At 44.2% G+C, this 21,523-nt stretch overlaps 1 protein-coding gene across 1 annotated transcript; it reads right to left on the bottom strand.

The window, feature by feature from the left end:
* Window positions 1–3,939: 3,939 nt before the first annotated feature.
* On the bottom strand, window positions 3,940–21,418 carry ATPSCKMT (ATP synthase c subunit lysine N-methyltransferase). Its single transcript, XM_080678033.1, has 5 exons — window positions 21,385–21,418; window positions 15,697–15,983; window positions 14,184–14,321; window positions 12,930–12,980; window positions 3,940–5,222 (listed from the first exon to the last, which is right to left on the bottom strand). Exons 1-5 carry the CDS (start codon window positions 21,398–21,400, stop codon window positions 5,052–5,054), a joined length of 663 nt encoding a protein of 220 aa, XP_080534159.1. The 5' UTR covers window positions 21,401–21,418; the 3' UTR covers window positions 3,940–5,051.
* Window positions 21,419–21,523: the final 105 nt, after the last annotated feature.

Raw genomic sequence — 21,523 nt, 5'->3', positions numbered from 1 at the left:
TCGGCTTGGCTGCTCTAACAGAGCACCACAGACTGGGGGGCTTAAACAACACCATTTATTTCTCACAGTCAGGGGGGCTGACAAGTTCAAGATCAAGGCACCGGCAGATTCCATGTCAATGAGAACCTGCTTCCATATCAATGACCAGCTCCTCCCTGTGTCGTCGCTGCAACGGAAGAGGTGAGGGAGCTCTCTGGTGTCTCTTTCTAAGGGTACTAATCCCTTGATAAGGGGTCTGCCCTCATGACCTAATCACCCCCAAAGGCCCCACCTCCTAATACTATCACACTGAAGGTTAGGATCTCAATGTACAAGTTTTTCGGGACACTTAACACACAGTCCATAGTTTCCCTACCCGCCAAGGACAGTCTGAATGTAACTTCTTCCCCTCCTCTTCCTAATTCCTTACTAATCCTGATAATCATTTCTCCCCATAAAACTCCCTGGGTGCAGGGATACAGCTAAGGTGCTGCCGTTCCTCACCCCTGCCCACGTCTTCAGGAACAGGATGCCCTCCGGGGATGACTGTAAAGGCCAGGTTGGAGTTCACAGCCCTCTTGACTTGGTACAATTCCCCAAACACCACTCTGGAGCTACTCTGGGACATTAACTTCCAAATGTCTCCACCCCCAGAGTTCTCCATGCCTCACACACTCCAGATGCACCTCTGAGCCGGCCAACAGGTGCTATCTCCCTAGTGCTCTCCGGGCAGCGAGCATGGGCTCACAGGGGCCTCGGCCAACACAGCCTCACACCCTCCTACCACTGCGTGGGGCCAATAACACAACACCCAAGTCAAAGAAGCTTTAAAACAACGTTTATTACGCCACTTAAGATGTCTTAAAGTCGGAGACTCCAGGTCAGTCCAGGAACTCAGTGGCATCGTCTCACACACACAGAGTCTTTCCGTCTTTCTGCACCATCAGCCTCAGCTCCTTGGCTTTCACCTGCACTTTCCCCCATGGTTGCAAAGTGGCTGCCACAGCTTCAGTTGTTACTGCTCACTCCTCAAGCATCTCCTTCTATCAGCAACAAAACCTTTCCCAAAGCTCCCAGCAGATGTCCCTCAAACCTCACTGGCAGGAACTGGGTCACATGCCCCACCACCCACTCTGATGCCCAAGAGATGGGACCAAACAACAGACAGGACCCATTGTCCCTGAATACACTGATGCCTGACACCTGAAATCTGGGGATTCGGTTACTAAGGAAGAGGGGCGATGACTGTTGGGTAGAAGGGAGCAGTGTCTGCACATCTTTGGCAGGCCCGCCGGCATCCCCTGCTCCAGGACAAGTGGCCTGGGTCAGAGGCCTGCAGACTTTGCCACTGTGGCCCAGATGACATCAATGTGTTAATGAAGAGCAGGGCACACTGTGGCCCCAACAGCAAAAGACACACCACACGACAAAGCTATGTGCTTCTTGTTTGTCTGTTGAGACTTACGTAGATTCCTGTAGTCTACACAGCAATGACTTAGAGGTCTTTCCTGGAATGCACTAAGCTGGGCCCAAGCTAGGAAACTGAGGTTGTAGCACAAGCTTAGAAGACTCCTGGACCTGAGAACATCTATTTCTTTATAGCAGGTCTTTCAGACATTTGGCCATCGGAGAAAGTACTTGGGTAGAATAGTACCTGGATATGTGGTTTAAATGTCAGAAATCTTCCATTTGTTCTATTCTGTTTGGTTATAACTTGATATGGTGAACGCCAGTCACTCAGCAATGGTAAGCACAGTGTATGTAGAAGAATCTCATTTCTTACATCTTTTAAACTTGGTTTCTCGTGCACGTGGGGAGCTAAGCATTTCAAGGAATCTGAGTGCCAGTCTGGCCGGGGGTCTCCTGAGGCCTGCCCGGCACACCTAGGTTACGATCCTGGGGCCATGATTTTGGAGGACGTGTTCAGATGGGAATGAGCTCAAGTCATTGACCTGAGTGTGGCTGGACCCTGCAGGTCTCTGTTCACATGGCTCCTGTCAGGCTGCATCAGCCCGAAGCTTATTTCTACTTCGCTCGTTTGTTTTTTAACTTCATATTTTACCAGATTAGTACTTATCCCTTATTTCAATCTGCACAGATATTTTTGAGCCCTATTTTTTCCATTTTTATTTATTTTTAAATCTTTATTGTTCAGAGTATTACAGGCTCCCCTCCCTTCCCCCCACCCCGCCCCATTATCCCTCTCTACCTGGTTCCCACCCCAGGCCTTCACCACCCTCTTATCTGTGTCCATAGGTAATGCATATAAGACAGGTGTGGGCAAACTTTTTGACTCGAGGGCCACAATGGGTTCTTAAACTGGACCGGAGGGCCGGAACAAAAGCATGGATGGAGTGTTTGTGTAAACTAATATAAATTCAAAGTAAAGGAGCGGAGGGGAGAGCAAGAGAACCGGATAGAACAGCCGGATCTGGCCCACGGGCCGTAGTTTGCCCAAGGCTGAATAAGATCTTTGGTTAATCTCTTCTCACCCCTCCCACTCCCCCTTCCCTCTGAGACTAGTCAATCTGTTCCATGTTTCTATGCCTCTGAATCTATTTTCTTCATCAGTTTGTTTTTGAACCCTATTTTTGACATCAAACATGGTAGCTGTCATTTCCTATCTTGTGCCATGTGCAAAATTTGACCAATGTCCTTAACTAGTAACTGATAAAAATTCAAACCAGCCAGTCAGGGAAGCTACAATAACTTCTACAGGAAAAACCTTACTGAATAGTTCTTACTTAAAGGCACAATTTTAAGAAACAGTTAAAGATCTTGCAGATTCCGTGAATCACAATAATTCTATGAAACGGTCTGTTGTGCTTTGAGGCTGCAGGACCAAGCATCATCTAATTCTTAGGAAGCTGAAGGAGAAACCCAAAAGTGGCAAGTTATACATAACTCTGAATATAACCTAATGCCTTTCCTTCTATCACCAGGAATACGTTGGCCTCTGCCTACCACCCTGTCCTGGCAATGAGCTTCAATGCATCCCTCTCCAAGGGTGCCCAGCCAAGTTACAGGGCTGACCACCATGGCAGAGAATTCGTTCTCCATTCGGAAATCAGAGCCTAGAGGAAAAGGAAGAGATGGTGGCAGCCAAACCCCTGACAGATGTCCACACTATCCCATCCCCTCACCCACAACACACACAGTTGCTCCCTGTACTATCACCCTGCTATTTCTCTCCAAGAACTTCACACACTCGAACATTCACTTACCTATTTCTTTGTCTCCCCGCTTCCAGAATATAAATTCCGTAAGACTAGAGGCCTTGCCTGTCCATTCACCATTGAATTGGAAAAGCTGATTACACAGTAGACACTTAATAATATTTGCTGAATGAATTAATGAGTCCCTAGTTGCTTCTCATTTAAATAATAATTATCAAATTGATCACATTTTTATCAGTTTAGTGAAAGACACAAACCATCTCACTTTATCAGATCTCTAAGACAGTTTGGTACTTAGGTTACAAGCTGTATGGCTGGGAGTTCAATTATTTCCTGTGATAAGCAGGGATTAGCTGAGCCACCATTCAATATTAATTTTTCAGATATATGAAGCCTGTCTACTCAAATTCAAAGATTTTCCTTAACTTGTCTTTATCTAAATCGGTCAAGTCTCTTCTCATAAATGAGAAATATTAAATAAATGGCTGCTTTCATAAAATAAAGAAGTGACTAACAGAAATAATCTGCACCTTCTGTGAATAAGCTCTTCATTAGCATCTAAATTAATAATAAATACTATGTACAGACCAAAGACTTTATGCCATGAGTTTTACAAATTGGTCCCCCTGTTCAGTACATCATTATACCAACTAGAGGCCCGATGCATGAAATTTGTGCAAGGGCCTTGGCCCCAGCCCCCACCCGCCATGGCCAGGGGCCTCTGCCACCTCTGCCTTGGCCCCCACCCGTTGTGGCTTTGTCCGGAAGGAAGGACATCCAGTCTAATTAGCATATTATGCTTTTATTATTATAGATGACAAGGATACTCAGGATACCAAGACTGAGAGTGTAAGCCAGCCGTGGGCAAACTACGGCCCGCGGGCCGGATCCAGCTGTTCTATCGGTTCTCTTGCTCTCCCCTCCGCTCCTTTACTTTGAATTTATATTAGTTCACACAAACACTCCATCCATGCTTTTGTTCCGGCCCTCCAGTCCAGTTTAAGAACCCATTGTGGCCCTCGAGTCAAAAAGTTTGCCCACCCCTGGTGTAAGCCATTGTCCAAGGCCTCCTACTGAGAGTCCCGCAAGGATCTGAACCCAGGTCCGGCTCCCTCCGAAGCTCATGACCACTTATTTTACTATTAAATCATTGCCAACCACTCCACTGCATCATGTATCTTCTCTGCACACCCTATTTCATCAACTCTGAGATCTATCAATGATAGCTGACTATGTACAATGCTGCCCATTACAGCTATAAAACACCATCTGTTGGAAGAAACCTCTCAATTTCAGAAACATTAAAATATGTATACACATACATATACATCTTAGATTCAATAAAATACAGTCATCTACTAGCCTAGGAACAAAGTATTCCTAATAAATGTTATGAAATATAAATGCCTCTCTAAATCCCTTATAAAATTAATTTTGTCATGATGTATAAAGAAGAAAAACAAATCTTGAGTATGAGTAAAGTTATAGGAAATTGCAAACATTTACTAATACATACCTCTTTAAAATTGTTTTCTCTCATCTGTGGCATTAAATCATATTCTTTATCATGTGAAGAGCTATCCACATCTTTCCTACCCGTCAACATCTATCACTTATCCATATTTTCACACATCCAAGTGCATGAAAAGTTGTAAGCACATTTTTAAAAATATACCAGGAAAGGGAACTTTAAATGTACCTGCTATTCTTAACTTGTTTGTTTTCTCCAAAAATTAAGGGAAGTAATAATAATTTCTCATGCCATGCCAAACAAAAATATACTCTTTGCTAAACACACAGCTGTAAGTCTCTCTAAAATCAAAGACCACCAACACTACAGAAAAAAACTCTCAATAAATTTTATATTTGAATGACCAACTGGAAATGCATCGATCTTCAGGGCCTCTTCTCACTCCCTCTAAACATACTCATGTCATAAACCCACACGGTGTCTATCCCCTCTCCGGTGACCTGGGCTGGAGTCCAGTGCGGGAAAGGGAACCGGCAAGCGATGACTCTAGCATCACTCTCAAGTTCAAGCTCAAGTTTCTTCTCCAACTGCAGCATCTGTGGAGAATGGCAGTCACTATTGATTCTCAAATGTCCTTCTGTATTTGAGTCCCTGAAAATACCTGTGCAAAACTTCTAATTGTAATAAAGATCACTTCAGGGCAGAAGTACATTATCAAACAATCCATCAAAAAAAAAAGTCTCATTGACAACAGCTGTAAAGACATCTTCTAGTATCAATTATGAAATACGCCATTTTTAGCAGATATGTATCATAGATTTCTCGTTTTCTAACTAAAATCACAATGTGGCAATAATTAAAATGAGAAGCAGATTTAAATTATTTATCTAAATATTTCAATCTATTCTGTCTCTACTATTTAACCTATTTTTCCACATTTTTAACAACTTACCATTGACATTGTCTTAGAATTATAATTGGCAATATTTTTTCTTTCTCAATAGCAAAAATGCATCTTAAAATCAATAGCATCTAGATTCAAGGAAATATAGAATGATAAGACTATAAAAAATACACATTCTACTAACTTGAAATATAATAAAATATATCATACTTTTTAAAAAATATATCAATAATATGCTGTTAATTGATATCTTGATAGTCAACAAATAAACTGTAAAATTCTCTTATTTATTATCTTATTGCCAATCTACCTGTAGAGAAAGCATTTTATTGTTTGCTAAAAATAATAACATTGTAATTATATCAGCAAATTAGCAATCACTTAAAGTTTATCTTCAGTTCCTAAAAACAGATTACCACCTTCACCTCCAGAGAATATTTTTTCACTCTCCTTTTAATTTATTCTGAAATAATTTCAAATTTACAGAGAAGTTGCAAGAAAAATTTGTCATATTTGCTTTATCTGATTTGCCCTCTTCCCCTCTCCATAAACATGTTTTCTAAATGGAGAATAGGTTGCATACAACATGCTCCTTTATTCCTTGACTAGAGGCCCAGTGCACAAAATTCGTGCATGGGTGCGGTCCCTAGGCCTGGCCGACCATCGAAGCATAAGCATCTAGTATGGAAGGGCAAGTCCCAGCTGACCTCTGGGCCCTAGGTGGGCCCTAGGCAGCACCTGGGCGCCCAGGCCTCCGCGCGCCCCCCTCTGCCTGAGTCACAGTGCCCAAGTCCCCACGTGGAGATGCGGTGAGTGCGGCCGGACGCCACAGGCTGGGGCGCAGCGTGGGCCTCTGGACACTCTCTCCCGGCCAGCCTCACAGACCAGCTCCTGCATGAACCCACAGGGAGCCTGACTGGCTCCTGCGGTCCCGGCAGCTGCGGCCCGACTCACCGGAAGACACCACATGGGTGCGGGCAGGCTCCTCGTGGGCGCCTGGCACCTGAGCGTGGGGGCTTCCCCTGCGCGCGAACCCTGGCATCGCAGGCGAGGGTAGCTGGGGGAGTGAGAGCAAGCTCGGCAGACACCCCACATTCTCACTGTACCTCTGTCCCCGTCACCCTCCGCCCCCAGGTAGCCGACGTCACTGACGATCACATTCCTTGCCGCCCCCTCGTGGTCAGTGCACATAATAGCGAGCGGTCGAACTCCCAGTCGAGGGGACAATTTGCATATTAGGCTTTTATTATATAGGATAGTTAAGCATTGTCTAAGAAAATATTTTCTAAGAAATACCCCCAGCACAGGTACCACATTCAGGAAATTTAGCATTATATTCCAATAAAATAACTCCAATACTAACATTCCAATTTTGTCAAATGTCTTAATTTGACACTTGCCCCAGTTTGGGATTCCACATTGCATTTAGCTATGTTTCCTTGTTTCATTCATTCATTCATTCATTCATTTATTTATTTTAATATATTTTTATTGATATCAGAGAGGAAGAGAGATAGAAACATCCATGATGAAAGAACAATTGATCGGCTGCCTCCTGCACGCCCCCTACTGGGGATCGAGCCTGCAACCTGGGCATGTTCCCTTGACCGGAATTGAACCTGGGACCCTTCAGTCCGCAGGCCAACACTCTATCCACTGAGCCAAACCGGCTAGGGCTCCTTGTCTCTTTTAATCTGAACAGCCCCTCCATGTTACTTTGTGTCTCATGACAATAACATCCTTTACAACATGGGCCTGTTCTTTTCCCAGGGCCTCCAAGTTCCTCTGATGTTTGCTTGTAATGACTCATCCTGGGAGTTCTTTTTTTTTTTTTTTTTTTTTTTTAAATATATTTTATTGATTTTTTACAGAGAGGAAGGAAGAGGGATAGAGAGTTAGAAACATCGATGAGAGAGAAACATCGATTCAGCTGCCTCCTGCACACCTCCTACTGGGGATGTGCCCGCAACCAAGTTATGTGCCCTTGACCGGAATCGAACCTAGGACCTTTCAGTCCGCAGGCCGACGCTCTATCCACTGAGCCAAACCGGTTTTGGCTCATCCTGGGAGTTCTTGGCAATGACCCATAAGTGGGGCTGTGAACATCTCAGGGCCCCACAGTCAGACGCCCATGGGGGCCTCCTGCTTTGAAGGTAGTGGTCACCACTCAGTTGAGATGGTATCTGGTGTCTCCAGAGTGTGGTCACTGTTTTTCCTTTATGATGAATAATTGGTGGGGAAATACCTTGAGCGGACGTACATATCCTATTATTCATCAGGCTGACCCCCCCATTAGATGTACTATTCACTGATGATTCTGGCCTGAGTCTATTTTTGCTATAATGGTTGCAAAATATGCATTTGCTAATTCCATCATTTCTTCTAGATGAAATTCTACTTTCTACTGTAAGAAACGGCTTTCCCTTCTCTCTTTCCACCTAGCTAGCTATCACTGTAGGATGAACCAGATTACTTCATTCAATGCGTGATAACCCACTATTATCCCGTTTATTCTAGTTCTCAAATCATCCCAATTTGGCTGCTCTTTCCTTTGGACATGCCCCCCATCAAATATCTTGAGCACTTCCTTAATTCGGGCTCAACAAAAATGTTCTGGGCTTTTGTATCTTCCCTTCCTCAGCCCTGGGATCAGCCATTTCTCAAACATTCCTGGTTCCTCTGAGTGGGAAATGGTATTTAGAGATCAAGTTCTAAAGTAAGTAGAGACAAAAAAAATTGACAGTACTTCTATAAAGGTTTTATACCTTTAAGAAATAGCTTGGAAAAACTCCTCTACATGATGTATGGCTACATGAGCCAGAATTTAATTCTTCATTAGCATCAATACCAAGATAACAAAGAATAAGTTCCATTAAGGATGAAATATTTCTATTCTTTTAACAGCCAGGAAAAGATGAGTTTTTAAAAAAATAAAGTTTTGTTCCTTGAGGGAAAAATTAAATAAGCAAAGAATCTTTTTCCAACATATCAGGGGTTTCTTATGGTAATTTTGTTCATAAAAAGGATAATTGTAAACGTATTCACATTATCATTATTCTTTTCTCTTTTATTTCCAAATGTCATATGCTAAGTCAAGATAAACCTAAAAATGAAAAGGAGCTATTTCAATCATAAGAAATTAACTGACTAAATTACACATAAATATGCAACAAATCAGGGTCTTGATATCACACACAAAGAGAAGCAGTGATATGTCATGTATGTCTAATGGAATTCAAACTTATTCATACAATTATAGGTTTCAAAGTGACATGAACTCATCATATTCTAGTCTAATTACATCTTCAAAACTTTAAACGTAAGTTGAAACCAGTGCAAAGGCATATCAGACAAATTAGCATGGCCACAGGCAGCTTGGAGCCCTTCATCACCCCTCTTCCCTGAGGCAAAGGCTTCACTTGCCTTCTAGGTAACAGCCCCGCCCTCACTCCCAACCTCCCATCCCCTCCTCTCCAGTCCTTTGCTGAGTTCCCCTCACCTGTCAGAGGCCAGGGCTCAGGCCTTGGATGGCTCTGCCCCTTCACTGAGTGACCTCAGCCATTCCTCTGCTTCAACTCCCTCTGGGCGCTGATACCTAAAAACCTGATCTCCAGCCCTCTCTCCTGAGCCCCAGACCCCTCTATCCACCACTACCAACCTGAAATTCCCACACACATCTCACACATCACATGCCACCCGGAATTCCTGATCTTCCATGCCACTCCTCCTGCACCTTTTCCAGCTCACTAATGTCAATCCCAAACTTCCAGTTGCTCAGGCCAAAAACCTGAAAGCCGACCTTGACTGCTCTTTCTCACCCCAGGGCAGCCCGTGATCCTTTTCAGCCCCAGTCCATTTTGATCCTCCACGCCTCTGCTCAAACCCACGATGGCTCCCACCTTACAAGGGCCCAGGGTCCTTTCCATCCCAGCTCTATTCTTTCTGACCTCACCTCTCCCCAGCTCCCCTCACTCACCCTGCCCCTGCCACACCTGCCTCCCTGAAGCTCCTAGAACCCAACAGGCACACACATCCCAGCTTCCTTAAAGGGGCTGCTCCTGTTTGAAATGCTATTCCCTTCTTCCAACAGACATGTAGCTCCCTCCCTCGCCTCCACATGTCCCCTTTTCAGGAACACTGTCTCTGCCCCATCCCTCTCCTGCTTTAGCTTGCCCCCCAGCACATATCCCCTTCTCTTGCTCGATATATTTTATATAAGCATCCCAATCTCTGCTCTCCCCACTAGCATGTTAGCACCTGGGGCAGGGATGTTTTTCTCCTTTAGTCACTGAAGTATTCCAAGTGGGCCCTGAATAAATACTGGTCAAATGAATGAATGAAGAATAAATAATTCAATCATGAGTGATTTTTCTTCATCAGAACATGCTGATAATATTTTCATTCATCAATTCAAAACAGGATTCACAACTAAAATCAAATTAGTCATTCTTTGAAGTTATGAAATTGAATAGCCCACTGGGGGAAGTGTACTTAATGGGTATTTATACCATATTTACTCATTCATTTAACAAATACTTCCAGCCAGGTGATTACTCTCTGCTGGGTGCTGCCATGCTGGAGGACCAGCAGCGAAGACAGGCCAGCCTTCATTCTCGAGCTGGTAGTACAGTGCCCACTGCAAACGCTGCCAAAGCCATCACACGGGAAATGTGCAATGACTCATGTAAGGAGAGGGCATCCGGCACCGTACGAGTGAAAAACAGAGGGCACTGGAGCTCGTGCCATGGGGCAATCAGGGACCATTCTCAGTGGAAAAGACACTGGACCACGAGTGGTCAACAGGTGTTCACCAACTAGGCCCAGAGCTGGGGGACTGAAATCAGAGGAAGGACACAACCCCACACACAGCGGAGCCCAGGGCCCAGGAGGACAACAGGGGCTTGGCACAGGTAGCTGAGGGAAGCAGGGGCCGCTCCAAGCCAGGCTCAGGGCCATGCGGATGGTTTAGGCCAGTGGTCGGCAAACTCATTAGCCAACAGAGCCAAATACCAACAGTACAACGACTGAAATTTCTTTTGAGAGCTGAATTTTTTAAACTTAAACTTCTTCTAACGCCACTTCTTCAAAATAGACTCGCCCAGGCCGTGGTATTTTGTGGAAAAGCCACACTCAAGGGGCCAAAGAGCCGCATGTGGCTCGCGAGCCGCAGTCTGCCGACCACTGGTTTAGGCCTTATCCTCACTGCTTTTAAGCAGCAGGAAGCCACAGAAGGGTTTTAAACAAGGATACACATGATCTGTTCCACATTTTCAAAAGATTCTCTTGGTGGATAAGCTAGTCTTATATGTGGCAGTTTACAACCTACTACAGGATTTACCAGGTCCAATGGGATTCCTCACTCCCATAATTCAGACACACACCAGTGTTGAAATGTTAGGGCACCACTAATTTCGAGCTACGACTGCAAAGAGCTGTTGGGAATAATCAGTCTGCTATCAGAAGCAGGTGAGGATTTATAACACTAGGGTTTCTACTTCTGAAGTTCCCTAAGGGTCTTCCTGGCTCCCTCATGACCTGTGTGTGCTTCAGCTGCCCCAGGAAACATTTCATGCCACACTGGCTGTGTCGAGCCACCGGGGCATGACCAGAATACTGACCAGTGCTCAGGGAAGGGAAATGCATTTTAATAGAAGAGTGAATGATAAGGCCCAGATAGATAAAAGGACTTTTCAGGACTCACCTCACTGAGGGCAGACCTGGCCCCAGGCTCCCCAGCCAGCACTCTCCCTCCCCGCTCACATCCTCCACGTAAGCAAAGCTTGATAAGGGCGGAAAGCGGGGCCCTCCACTCCTGAAATTGGGCCTCCAGGCCAACAGATGCCACCTGGGCCCTCTGCACCTGTGATTGATCCACCTGCATGAAAACCTGCAAGGTGGCTGAGTCTCTGCCATTCCAGGAGTGGGGGTGCTGCCTGCATTTCAGCTGCTCCCAGTTTTCTTGGGAACAGTGCAATACTACAAGTTCCTTACTTAAGAATGTCTCTGTGTACAAAAGAAGGGACAATAATTGCAGAAGCATTCATCAAAATAATAGGACTCTTATTTCCCCTGAGTGAACAGCTCCAAAAACTGACCATACTTCAAATATGTCAGAGAAGCTCAAGGAGTCAGAGCCCACAGGTTATGCAGTGACAGTGACTCCCAAAGGCCACTGCTGCCCCCCACAGGGACACAGCGGCTGTGGCTTCATAAGTCCACATCTCAGGCCATCATCCGGCCTCTCCACACTGCATGGAAGCCGAATAAATATCAATTTCTATTTTTTGAAAGCTTGGATTTCAAATTAAAGTTATTTGCCTCCAAATGCTAATTATTCTGAAGGACTGCCCAAACATCATAACTAGTAAATATCAAATTCCATAGCAATTCTATGGCCCTGAATAGTTTTGGTTTGCTTTGTTTTTAATGGCCAAGGATCATGCCCTTCTACCTCTTTTCATAACAAACCTGTAGACATCCAGGTTTCAGCTATATGTAGGCTTGCCGAAAATTACAAACATATAGAATTCTGTTACTTTCAAGAATATACAACAAAACCCTTCTAAATTGACTTCAAAAAATGAAAGAAAATGGCATTGCACTAAAGGTTCTAGTGGTGAGGGTAAATTTCTTAAGCATTAAAACTTCTTGTACAACAATGTGACTAAAAAAACAAAACACCAAAAGAAAAAAAAAACCTCCAGTTCTTTTAACTGAAAACCGTATCAGTTTTATAGTGTATTTCAGGAAACATCCAATTTCACCAAGACTATTATGGCTACAATTACAGACTTTGAAAAGTGAACCAGGATTTCTTTCCATGGTCTGTAAACCAACAATTACAACAAACGCATCCCATCCTGGTCATCTTTCCAAAGGCTAAATTTAGGACCATTTTCAGAGCAATGCTGTGGTACTTTCACTTTTGAAAGTAGATAATCAAAGCTCAGAACGAATCAGTCATCTGAGGTCAATTGAAACTAGTCAGCGCTCATCTGCCCTGAAAATTATCTGAGTGCAAAATCAGAGAGGTGATCAACTCAAAGGGAACATCCCATTAACTTTCCCGAGTGATTTCAGCTGGATGGAAGTGAGCGACCGTGAAAATCTCCAGCCACATTAGACGCTGCACGCTCATAAAGCAGTTTTAAGACTGGAATTTTTAGGGGTTAGATTGATAATTGAGATTTTATCTGAAGCAAGAGTTTAAAAATAACACTGAATCTTTTATGATTAACCTTTTAACCAATAAACTGAAACCCAGTGTCCCCTCAGACTATCTGGGAGGCAGTCATCGTGCGTTTGGGTGAGCAGGCCACAGAGAGGTGGTCTGTTACAGCTGTAAGGGCCTTCATGACCTAAAAACAAACATACAAGGGACAGGAGAGTGCATACTCACCATCTGGGGCACCCCAAAAATAATGACGTTTGAGTACTGCGAAAAAGTAACCTAAAAGAGAGGAAACAATTCATAGATTAATTTTTAAAAGCCCAACACCCAGCTTAACTTTAGTTTCAAGATGAGTAGCAACTGTACATTTCACCAAATAACAGGTTTTCACAGAGTGGCCCCTTTTAGATTTCACAATGGAAAAAATACCATGTACACACTTTTGTGCATTTTAGTTCAATCCATCAGTTTTCCAAATGCTTCCCCACAAGTCATCTCATCCTCACAGCAACTCCATGAAGAGTCACCTGTCAGAAACGCCATTGACTCACCAATGACCAGCTGGTGGCTGGGCCAATTGGCCCTGGGCCATCTGTGCCCCTGGTCCACACTTTCCTACTCTCCTCTACACCAAAGTAGCTTTGCAAGAACTGAAGGGATCTCAGACCACTGGTTTTTTATGTTGAACCATCCTTAAAATTCTAGTCCCAATCCTCTTCTCTAAAATACTAAGTAAAAAATGCAATAAAATGGTCTTTAGTTGAAAAGCTAGGGGGAAAAGTGCTTTGCCAGTCAAAATTCTTATTGCCCTATAAAAGTCTTATTTACTCTACCGAGAGATCATTTATGTATATATGGTATAAAAAATGCAAGCAAAAACTCAAGTAAATTTTTATAGGCTACTGATGACACCATTACAAAGGAAAATTCTTATTCAAGAAAGAGCATTTTATGGAGCTTTCCTAAAGCAAAATTACAGGGCAATTTTTTTAGAGTACTAATAAACTTGGAAGTATCTTGTACTTTATGAAGACCAGGATGATCCATAACAGCACGGTTGGTAGATTCTTCCTTTTCTTTGCGCCTCTCTCTACACATACACACACACACACACACACACACACGAAAGTCTATCATTTACCAAGAACAACGTTAATAAGTGAATGCCTATGTTATAATTTATAAGATTTCCAAATGAGATTTTAAAAATCTCCTTCTGTAATCAATAGACATAAGGACTTTTTTAATTTAGCAAATTCTTGGAATTCACATTATCTATCATGTCATAAATCTTAAGTTTATACTCTAAAGTAGTCAATTTGCAAATCTATCCATTTAAAAGGGGTTCATATTTCATTATGCTAAAATACACACCTGTATTTTAATTATTTTTCTTTTTATACATTTTTCAGTTTGAAATACTAATTATGAATTAGAAAGTTTCGGTTTGAGTTTCCTAGGACTGCTCTCTGCCTTACATACCTTCCACAAATCTGAAATATAAAATTTGGCCAAGTGCTGTACCCCTTCTCGCCATGCACGGTATCTGGAGTACCAAACTAGCCATGGGTTTAATTCATAGCCAACAGCTGTGAATCCTTCCTTTGCTGCTGCTATCACCTGCAGAAAGAGGCCAGTATTTATTCAAGATAAAAAGAAAAACACGGACAATAGGGAGGTGAAGACCTGAGGGAATGGGTAGGAGCTGGGCGGAGGCGGGTAGAGATGGCTGTAATACTGTCAGCAATAAAAATACATACATTATAAAAATAAAGAAAAAAAGAAAAACAACTTACCTGGGAAGATGATACGAATATTTCCTATTTATGGTCTATAATCGTAAAAGACCAATCAAAAGGCACCTCCTTGTTCAAGACACCATTTAAAGACAGACCATTTTCTGAGAAACCATAAAGATACTATACCCATATGTAAAGCATTCAAATCTGGATTTTAAAATGTCCTCCTGATTAACATCTACATCTCATTTCTTAAAAACACAAGGCACTTTCTAACCCCTTCCTGATTATTCCAGGTCACCACGATGAAACTGCAGGGCCTCTGTGGTCAGGGGCTAGTGAAAGCATCGTGGCCTGCTCGTCTCCACACTAAATGTTTCTAGAATACCAGCCTTGACAACTACTACCTCACTTTTCAGCTCATCACTGAATAGAGGCCTAAATCCTTAGGTGCTGCCTTGTCCATGGAGGAACTTGATTTGGGACACCCGTTTGCCAATCAGTGGCCTTGAGTAAGTTAAACAGCTTCCCATGGGGGTAGGGGGGTGGAGGGCGGAGACTGAGGTCACTAAAAGGCTGATCTTTCCCTTTCAAAAAGTGGGGTTTATTTTAACTCTATCTTACCCCATAAGAACTATACACGTGTAAGTATAGATAAGTGTAGAAGCAAACGTTTATAGTGCAAAATGCAAAACAGCCCTGGCTGGTTTGGCTCAGTGGGTAGAGCGTCAGCCTGTGGACTGAAGGGTCCCGGGTTCGATTCCGGTCAAGGGCACATGCCCGGATTGCGGGCTTGATCCCCAGTAGGGGGTGTGCAGGAGGCAGCCGATCAGTGATTCTCTCTCATCATTGATGTTTCTATCTCTCCCTCTCCCTTCCTCTCTGAAATCAATAAAAATATATTTTTAAAAAAATGCAAAACAGTGAAACTCCATGTTTCTTCTAGTTATGCCACCTCTATTGGCCCGTTTCTTAACAGGCGCTTTCATAATTACCAATTATTGGTTCTTTTTTACTTGGCACATCTACAGAGCACTTTCTTCTTTAAAAAAAAAAAAAAAAAATTAAACCTGAGAAAACTACATTCCAAATTCATGCTGGAGAGTGTGATAGTTCAGCCAAACAAACACAAAATGAAACGACCACTTTATTAAACTGTCAGGTTTAGCAAGTTTTGCATAAACCTCATAAGAAATGTGAAAGAGAAATATTAACAATTTTGATGCCAAACCTTAAAACGTCTTAGCATAACTCACAATCCGACCGTCGCCACTGCCAATGTCCACCAGAGGTCCTCTTCTGCTTTGCAACATTTTCACAACATTTTCGATCTGCTTTGTGGTTGCGGGTACAAAAGGCAAGCAAATTTTTCGGAGGGCCGGTGTTATAAATGGAGTGGCCACAGCATACACAGCCACCAGTGTCCCACCAACAATCCCAGTAATTAAGAAGCCCCAACTGTTCTTCTTCAAACCACTGGCTTCAAGACTTGTAGGTAGAACATATCCTGGCTGACCTTCTTTAAGTGTTTCCTGGGATTTACCTAGATTGAGAGCAAGCAGTGATGACAGTTAAGCTACTATTATTATTCTCAATACCATCATGGGAGGGGGTGGGGGGTGGGGGGAAATCAGTAATTTTTAACAACTTTCTTGAGATGTAGTTCATATAGCATATAATTTAATGTGTACAATTCAAAGGTTTTCAGTGCATTCATAGACATGTCACGGTCAATTTTAGAACATTTTCAATACAAGAAACCCCTTAATCTTTCATCACCACTCCTCTATTCTCCCCTCACTTCCTAGCCCTAAGAAACGACTAATCTACTTTCTGTCTCTAGAGCTCCTATTCTGGACTTTCATAGGAGTGAAAACATATAGTATGTGGTCTTTTGTGACGGGCCTCTTTCACTCAGCATGTTTTTAAGATTTATCCAGGTTGTACTGTGTATCAGCACTTTATTCCTTTTCATAGACAAACTAGAGGCCAAGTGCACGGATTTATGCACCAGTGGGGTCCCTCGGCCTGGCCTGCGCCCTCTCGCAATCCGGGACCCCTCGGGGGATGTCGGACTGCCGGTTTCGGCCCAATCCCCCGCAGGCAGGCCAAGGGACCCCACCAGTACACGAATCCGTGCACTGGGCCTCTAGTATGTATATAAGATCTTTGGTTAATCTCTTCCTGCCCTCCCCCCACCCCCCTTCCCTGAGATTCATCAATCTGTTCCATGTTCCCATGCCTATGCATTGAGTGTCGGCCCCCTGGTGACCAGTGCATGTCATAGCTATCAGTCGAAAGGTCAGTCGAACGGTTGCTTAGGCTTTTATATATATAGACTAGAGGCCCGTGCATGAAATTCATGCATGGGTGGGGTCCTTAGGCCTGGCTGACAATCTGGGCCGATCAGGTTCCCCGCCTTCCCACCTTCCCACCTCCTCCTTCCCTCACCACCCACATCTGCCACTACCCATCCCCAGTTCCTCATCCAAGCCCAGGGCCTGGCCCCGAATGCATGATCGGGACTTGCTGGCCAGGGTGGGGGAGGCACCAGAAGGTTGGCCAGCAGGCCCCAATCAGGTGACCAGGGCCTGCCAGCCTGGGGAAGGGGCCAACCACCACCACAGCAGGCGGGTGGCAGGCTGATTGGGGCCTGCTGGCCAGGGGGAAGGATGGGGGGAGGTATCCAGGAGGTTGGCTGCTGGCCCCAAGGAGGGAGCCAGCCCTCGGCACCCCTGGGAAAGGGGCTGCATCTGCCGCCAATCACACCCGGTTCCCTGTCCCAGCCTGGGGGTCCGGCCCTGATCAGGCGATTGGGGCCTGCTGGCTGGAGGGCAGGGGGGACTAGGAGGTTGGCTGGCAGGCCCCATTGGCAATCGGGGCCTGCAGGCTGGGGGCAGCTCCTGCATTGAGTGTCTGCCCCCTAGTGGTCAGTGCACGTCATAGCGACCAGTCATTCTGGTCATTCCATTGTAACGGTTGCTTACACTTTTATATCCTATATAATAAAAGGCTAATATGCAAATCAACTGAACAGCAGAATGACCGGTCGCTATGATGCACACTGACCACCAGGGGGCAGATGCTCAACACAGGAGCTGCCCCCTGGTGGTCAGTGAATTCCCACAGGGGGAGCACCACTCAGCCAGATGCTGGGTTCACAGCTGGCGAGCTCCCCGGCAGTGGCGGGAGCCTCTCCCGCCTCTGGCAGGGCTAAGGATGTCCGACTGACGGTTTAGGCCTGCTCCCCGCTCTGTAAGAGGGTGTAGGCTGGGCTGAGGGGACCCCACCCCCCAGCCGAATGCATGAATTTTGTGCACCGGGCCTCTAAAATATAGATAATATTCCATTGTATGTATATACTATATTTTGTTTATCCATTTGTCCATTAATGAACAGTTTCTCTGTCAGCATAAGCCAGTAGACAGTCAATTAGATAACCCAAGTTCTAATTCACCTGTGTAGACTTTACCCTTCAATTTAACTAGCAAACGAAATAAAGAGCTCCTGTCTTCAGGGCCTCCCATCTAACCTGTGTGCATGGTAGGGTCCAATTGAGACATGCACGGGCAGGTTGTAAGACATGCTATGAGGTGTAGAAAATGCTGTGGGAATATAGGGGAAGGTGGAGGAAAGACTGATTCCAATGATGGAACCGGAAGATGTTGACAGACAGAATTTGAGCTGACATGAGGTTGATGGAAAAAGGATATTAGCAAAAGAAGGAAGCCTTGGAACTAAGGCATAAAAGTGGGAAGCCATTAGCTGAGCAGTGGTAGATAGCATGGGAAGGCAAATGTGAGGCTTTGACGTCAGGCTAAATATGTATTTTATTCCTGTGCCCTGGGATGGAAGTTTTTTAGCAAAGTCACTACACTCTCTGTGTTTTTAAGAAAGGCAACACCAGCAGCAGTGTATCTCTTGATAAAATCACTGCATTTCCTGTCACAAGTTTTTACACCTACAAGTCTATTAACTTAACAAAAACTTGTATGCATTTTTGAAGTTACTATGTAAATCCAATATATAGCTACACTGTTACCTCCACTCAATAAAAAATATGTTTGCTTTTATCAGTGAAAAACAGTCCCTGAAGATTCAAAACAAAAATCAAGATTGTCGCTACAAATTTCTGGTCCTTTCAATGGAACACCTTTAGTCATAAGACTGTTTATTATGATATAAATGACAAAGACTTCTACACTCCACCACTCCATTAGATAAGAGCTATGGTGGCCACTGGCTATTTTTGTTGAACACTTGGAGGGAGTCAGTCCTTGAAAGGAAAGAACTCGCCCAGCCGGCATGGCTCAGTGGTTGAACACTGACCTGGGGAGGTCACGATTCCCAGTCAGGGCACATGCCCAGTTGCAGACTCAGTCCCCAGTGTGGAGCGTGCAGGGGGCAGCCAATCAATGATTCTCTCTCATCATTGATGTTTCTATCTCTCTCTCCCTGCCTATCTAAAATCAATTTTAAATTTTTTTAATGGCAATCTCCAGATGAGCGGGAGAGATAAACTTTTTTTTTTTTTTTTTAAAGAAGAAAGTAAAGATCTCAAAGAGATGAACTTCAGTTGTCCCCACACTTGCCTAGTTACTGATTTCTGATAATGGATGAAAAAAAAATTTCCAGGGACAGATCTGGGTCACTTAATGGTAGAAGTAGTGACTTACATGCACACACACACACACAAAAAAAAAGGTAGACAGGATTCTCATCCAAGTTCAAGCAAAAGAGAAAGGGCCAGAAAAAAAGAACAAGCCTGTTTGAACTGTGACCTGCCACATGTGTTTAAACTGGAGTTTGAATATTAATGTCACAGTATTTGAGGCCTGTTGTGTACTTTTATATTCACATACCAGTTGAAAAACTACAGCATATACTTCATGTCCCTCTAACATATGTTTTGGTCCTTAAAAAGTCTTCCTTATATTGGTTTAATGTCATTTGTATCCTTTGGTTAAACAGCACCTAATGATACTAGGAAAAACCCTTTTCCCACAATGGTTTAATAGGAAGCAGAAATTGCAGAATTCACCATTTTGAATAAGAAAATGTTGTCTTGGCCAAGTTAAAGTGAAATCTAAAATGCCCTTGGATCATCACTGTCTTGAGAATAAGTGAGCCACACGTTAGGAGGTAAAATGACCACCGACCCTCCAGTGACAAAGCCAGTTCTCCACTTTCAGGCTAGGGTTAATCATGTACTAGGACAGCCGTGGGGAAACTACAGCCCGCGGACCGGATCTGGCCCGTTCGACTGTTCTATCCGGCCCGCGGAGCCGAAAGAGTGGAGGGTTCTCTTGCTCTCCCCTCCGCTCCTTCACTAGCAGCAGTGTTAACATGGCAACTTCGGGAAACAGGGCCGCACCTCCTTCTTCTGAGTGGGCGGATTTATATCCCCATTCAGTAGAAGGAACAACCTCTCAATCTTCCAGAGGCTCCTTGTAATGCCCGGACGCGTCCCCCGACATCACCCTAGGAATGCGTAGACACTTTATCATGGTGATGTAGGGAGACACGCCCCTGGAGAGCACAGTAGCAGAGCATTAGCTAAAAAGGAGACCAACAACACTGTTCCCACTGAAGTTGATGTTTTAAAGACCAAAAACCTTTCAACCCAGTCTACATTGCCATCTACATCTATGTCCCGGGCATAATTTGGAAGTTGCACTAAAGAAAATGTTTAATTTACTGTTTACACATTTTGTTCTTTTCTATTTGTTTTAGTTTTAAATTATTTTATTATATTTAAGTTTAATTTGAAAGGCTTTTGTACCTTTCCTTTGTTAGGCAATTTTATTTTGCCTTTGCCATCTTCAATATAAGGTATGTTATTGTGCTATGATTCCTCCATTTTTTGAAGTTTCAAATTATAATTAGTGTTTACATTCTTGTTAAAATGTTTGAAATGAATAAAACTATTGAAATAAAAAAAAAGACCGTACCCTTTTATGTAATGATGTTTACTTTGAATTTATATTAGTTCACACAAACACTCCATCCATGCTTTTGTTTCGGCCCTCCGGTCCAGTTTAAGAACCTATTGTGGCCCTCGAGTCAAAAAGTTTGCCCACCCCTGTACTAGGATAACGAACTCACTCATTCATTTCAGCATTTGAACATCTGGTAAAGACCAGGACTAATACAACAGGGGTAAGTCCGTGTTCTTTGGCAGTTGGGGTGCAGGGAGGGTGGAAACCCGTAACAAATAGTCCATAAAATATTTAGTCATGATCAGTGCTCTAAAGAAAAAGCAGTGTGAGGGGTGTAGAGGGCTGGGTACCACTTAGTTAGGGTTGAGAGAGCTTTCCGAGGCAGCACACCGCAGGGCTTCAGAGGGGGACCCTTAGCGCAAGGCTGTGCAATTTTAGTTACTAGCCAGTTGTGTAACGTAGAGAAAGTTACCGGACCATTTTCACAAAACGGGCAAACACTTAAACAGAACTTGCTAAGATCCAGGCACTGTTCTCCCTGAATCCGTGTAGCAGTTGTGTAAGGTAGGTACTACAATGTTATTGCCATTTTTGCAGACAAGGAAACTGAGGCACAGAGAGATTAAAATCACTGCCCGAAAAACACAGCCAGTAAAATGGCAGGGGTGCGATTCCCACCCAGACAGTGTGACCCCAGTACCGCTGTCACATTAAGATCGTGCCAAGCACTACGTGACTTACTCGCCCTAAAGCGCTGAGGACAGTTCCTGGCACCTAGATACCAGCAAAGGAACCCGCAGCCCCCGACCCGAGACCGGGCTCCCCGGCAAGCCCCGAAGGAAGGAGGGACACGGAGGGCCTGATTGAAAACTGTGAACCCAACAACAGCTGCTCCACTCCCGTGGTGCTGAGTGGAGGAGACCCCGGCCGACCAACCGTGAGCCCCACGGCGCGCCTGCATCTGAGCCAGCACCCAAGGAGCCCGCCATGCCCGGCCAACCTCACCTCCTCCACCTTCCATCGCGAGATTTCCGGCAGTGAAACAGAAAACCCGGAAGTGGGTTATACCATCTTGAAGTCGGGGTAGGAAGGAGAGAGGAAAAAATATGCTCTAAGTAAATGAGTTCCTTGTTGGGATCCACCA

The sequence above is a fragment of the Plecotus auritus genome (genome assembly GCF_963455305.1).
Source record: "Plecotus auritus genome assembly, chromosome: 7".
Classification (NCBI taxonomy): Eukaryota; Metazoa; Chordata; class Mammalia; order Chiroptera; family Vespertilionidae; genus Plecotus; species Plecotus auritus.
This window is presented reverse-complemented; position numbering and strand designations above follow the sequence as displayed.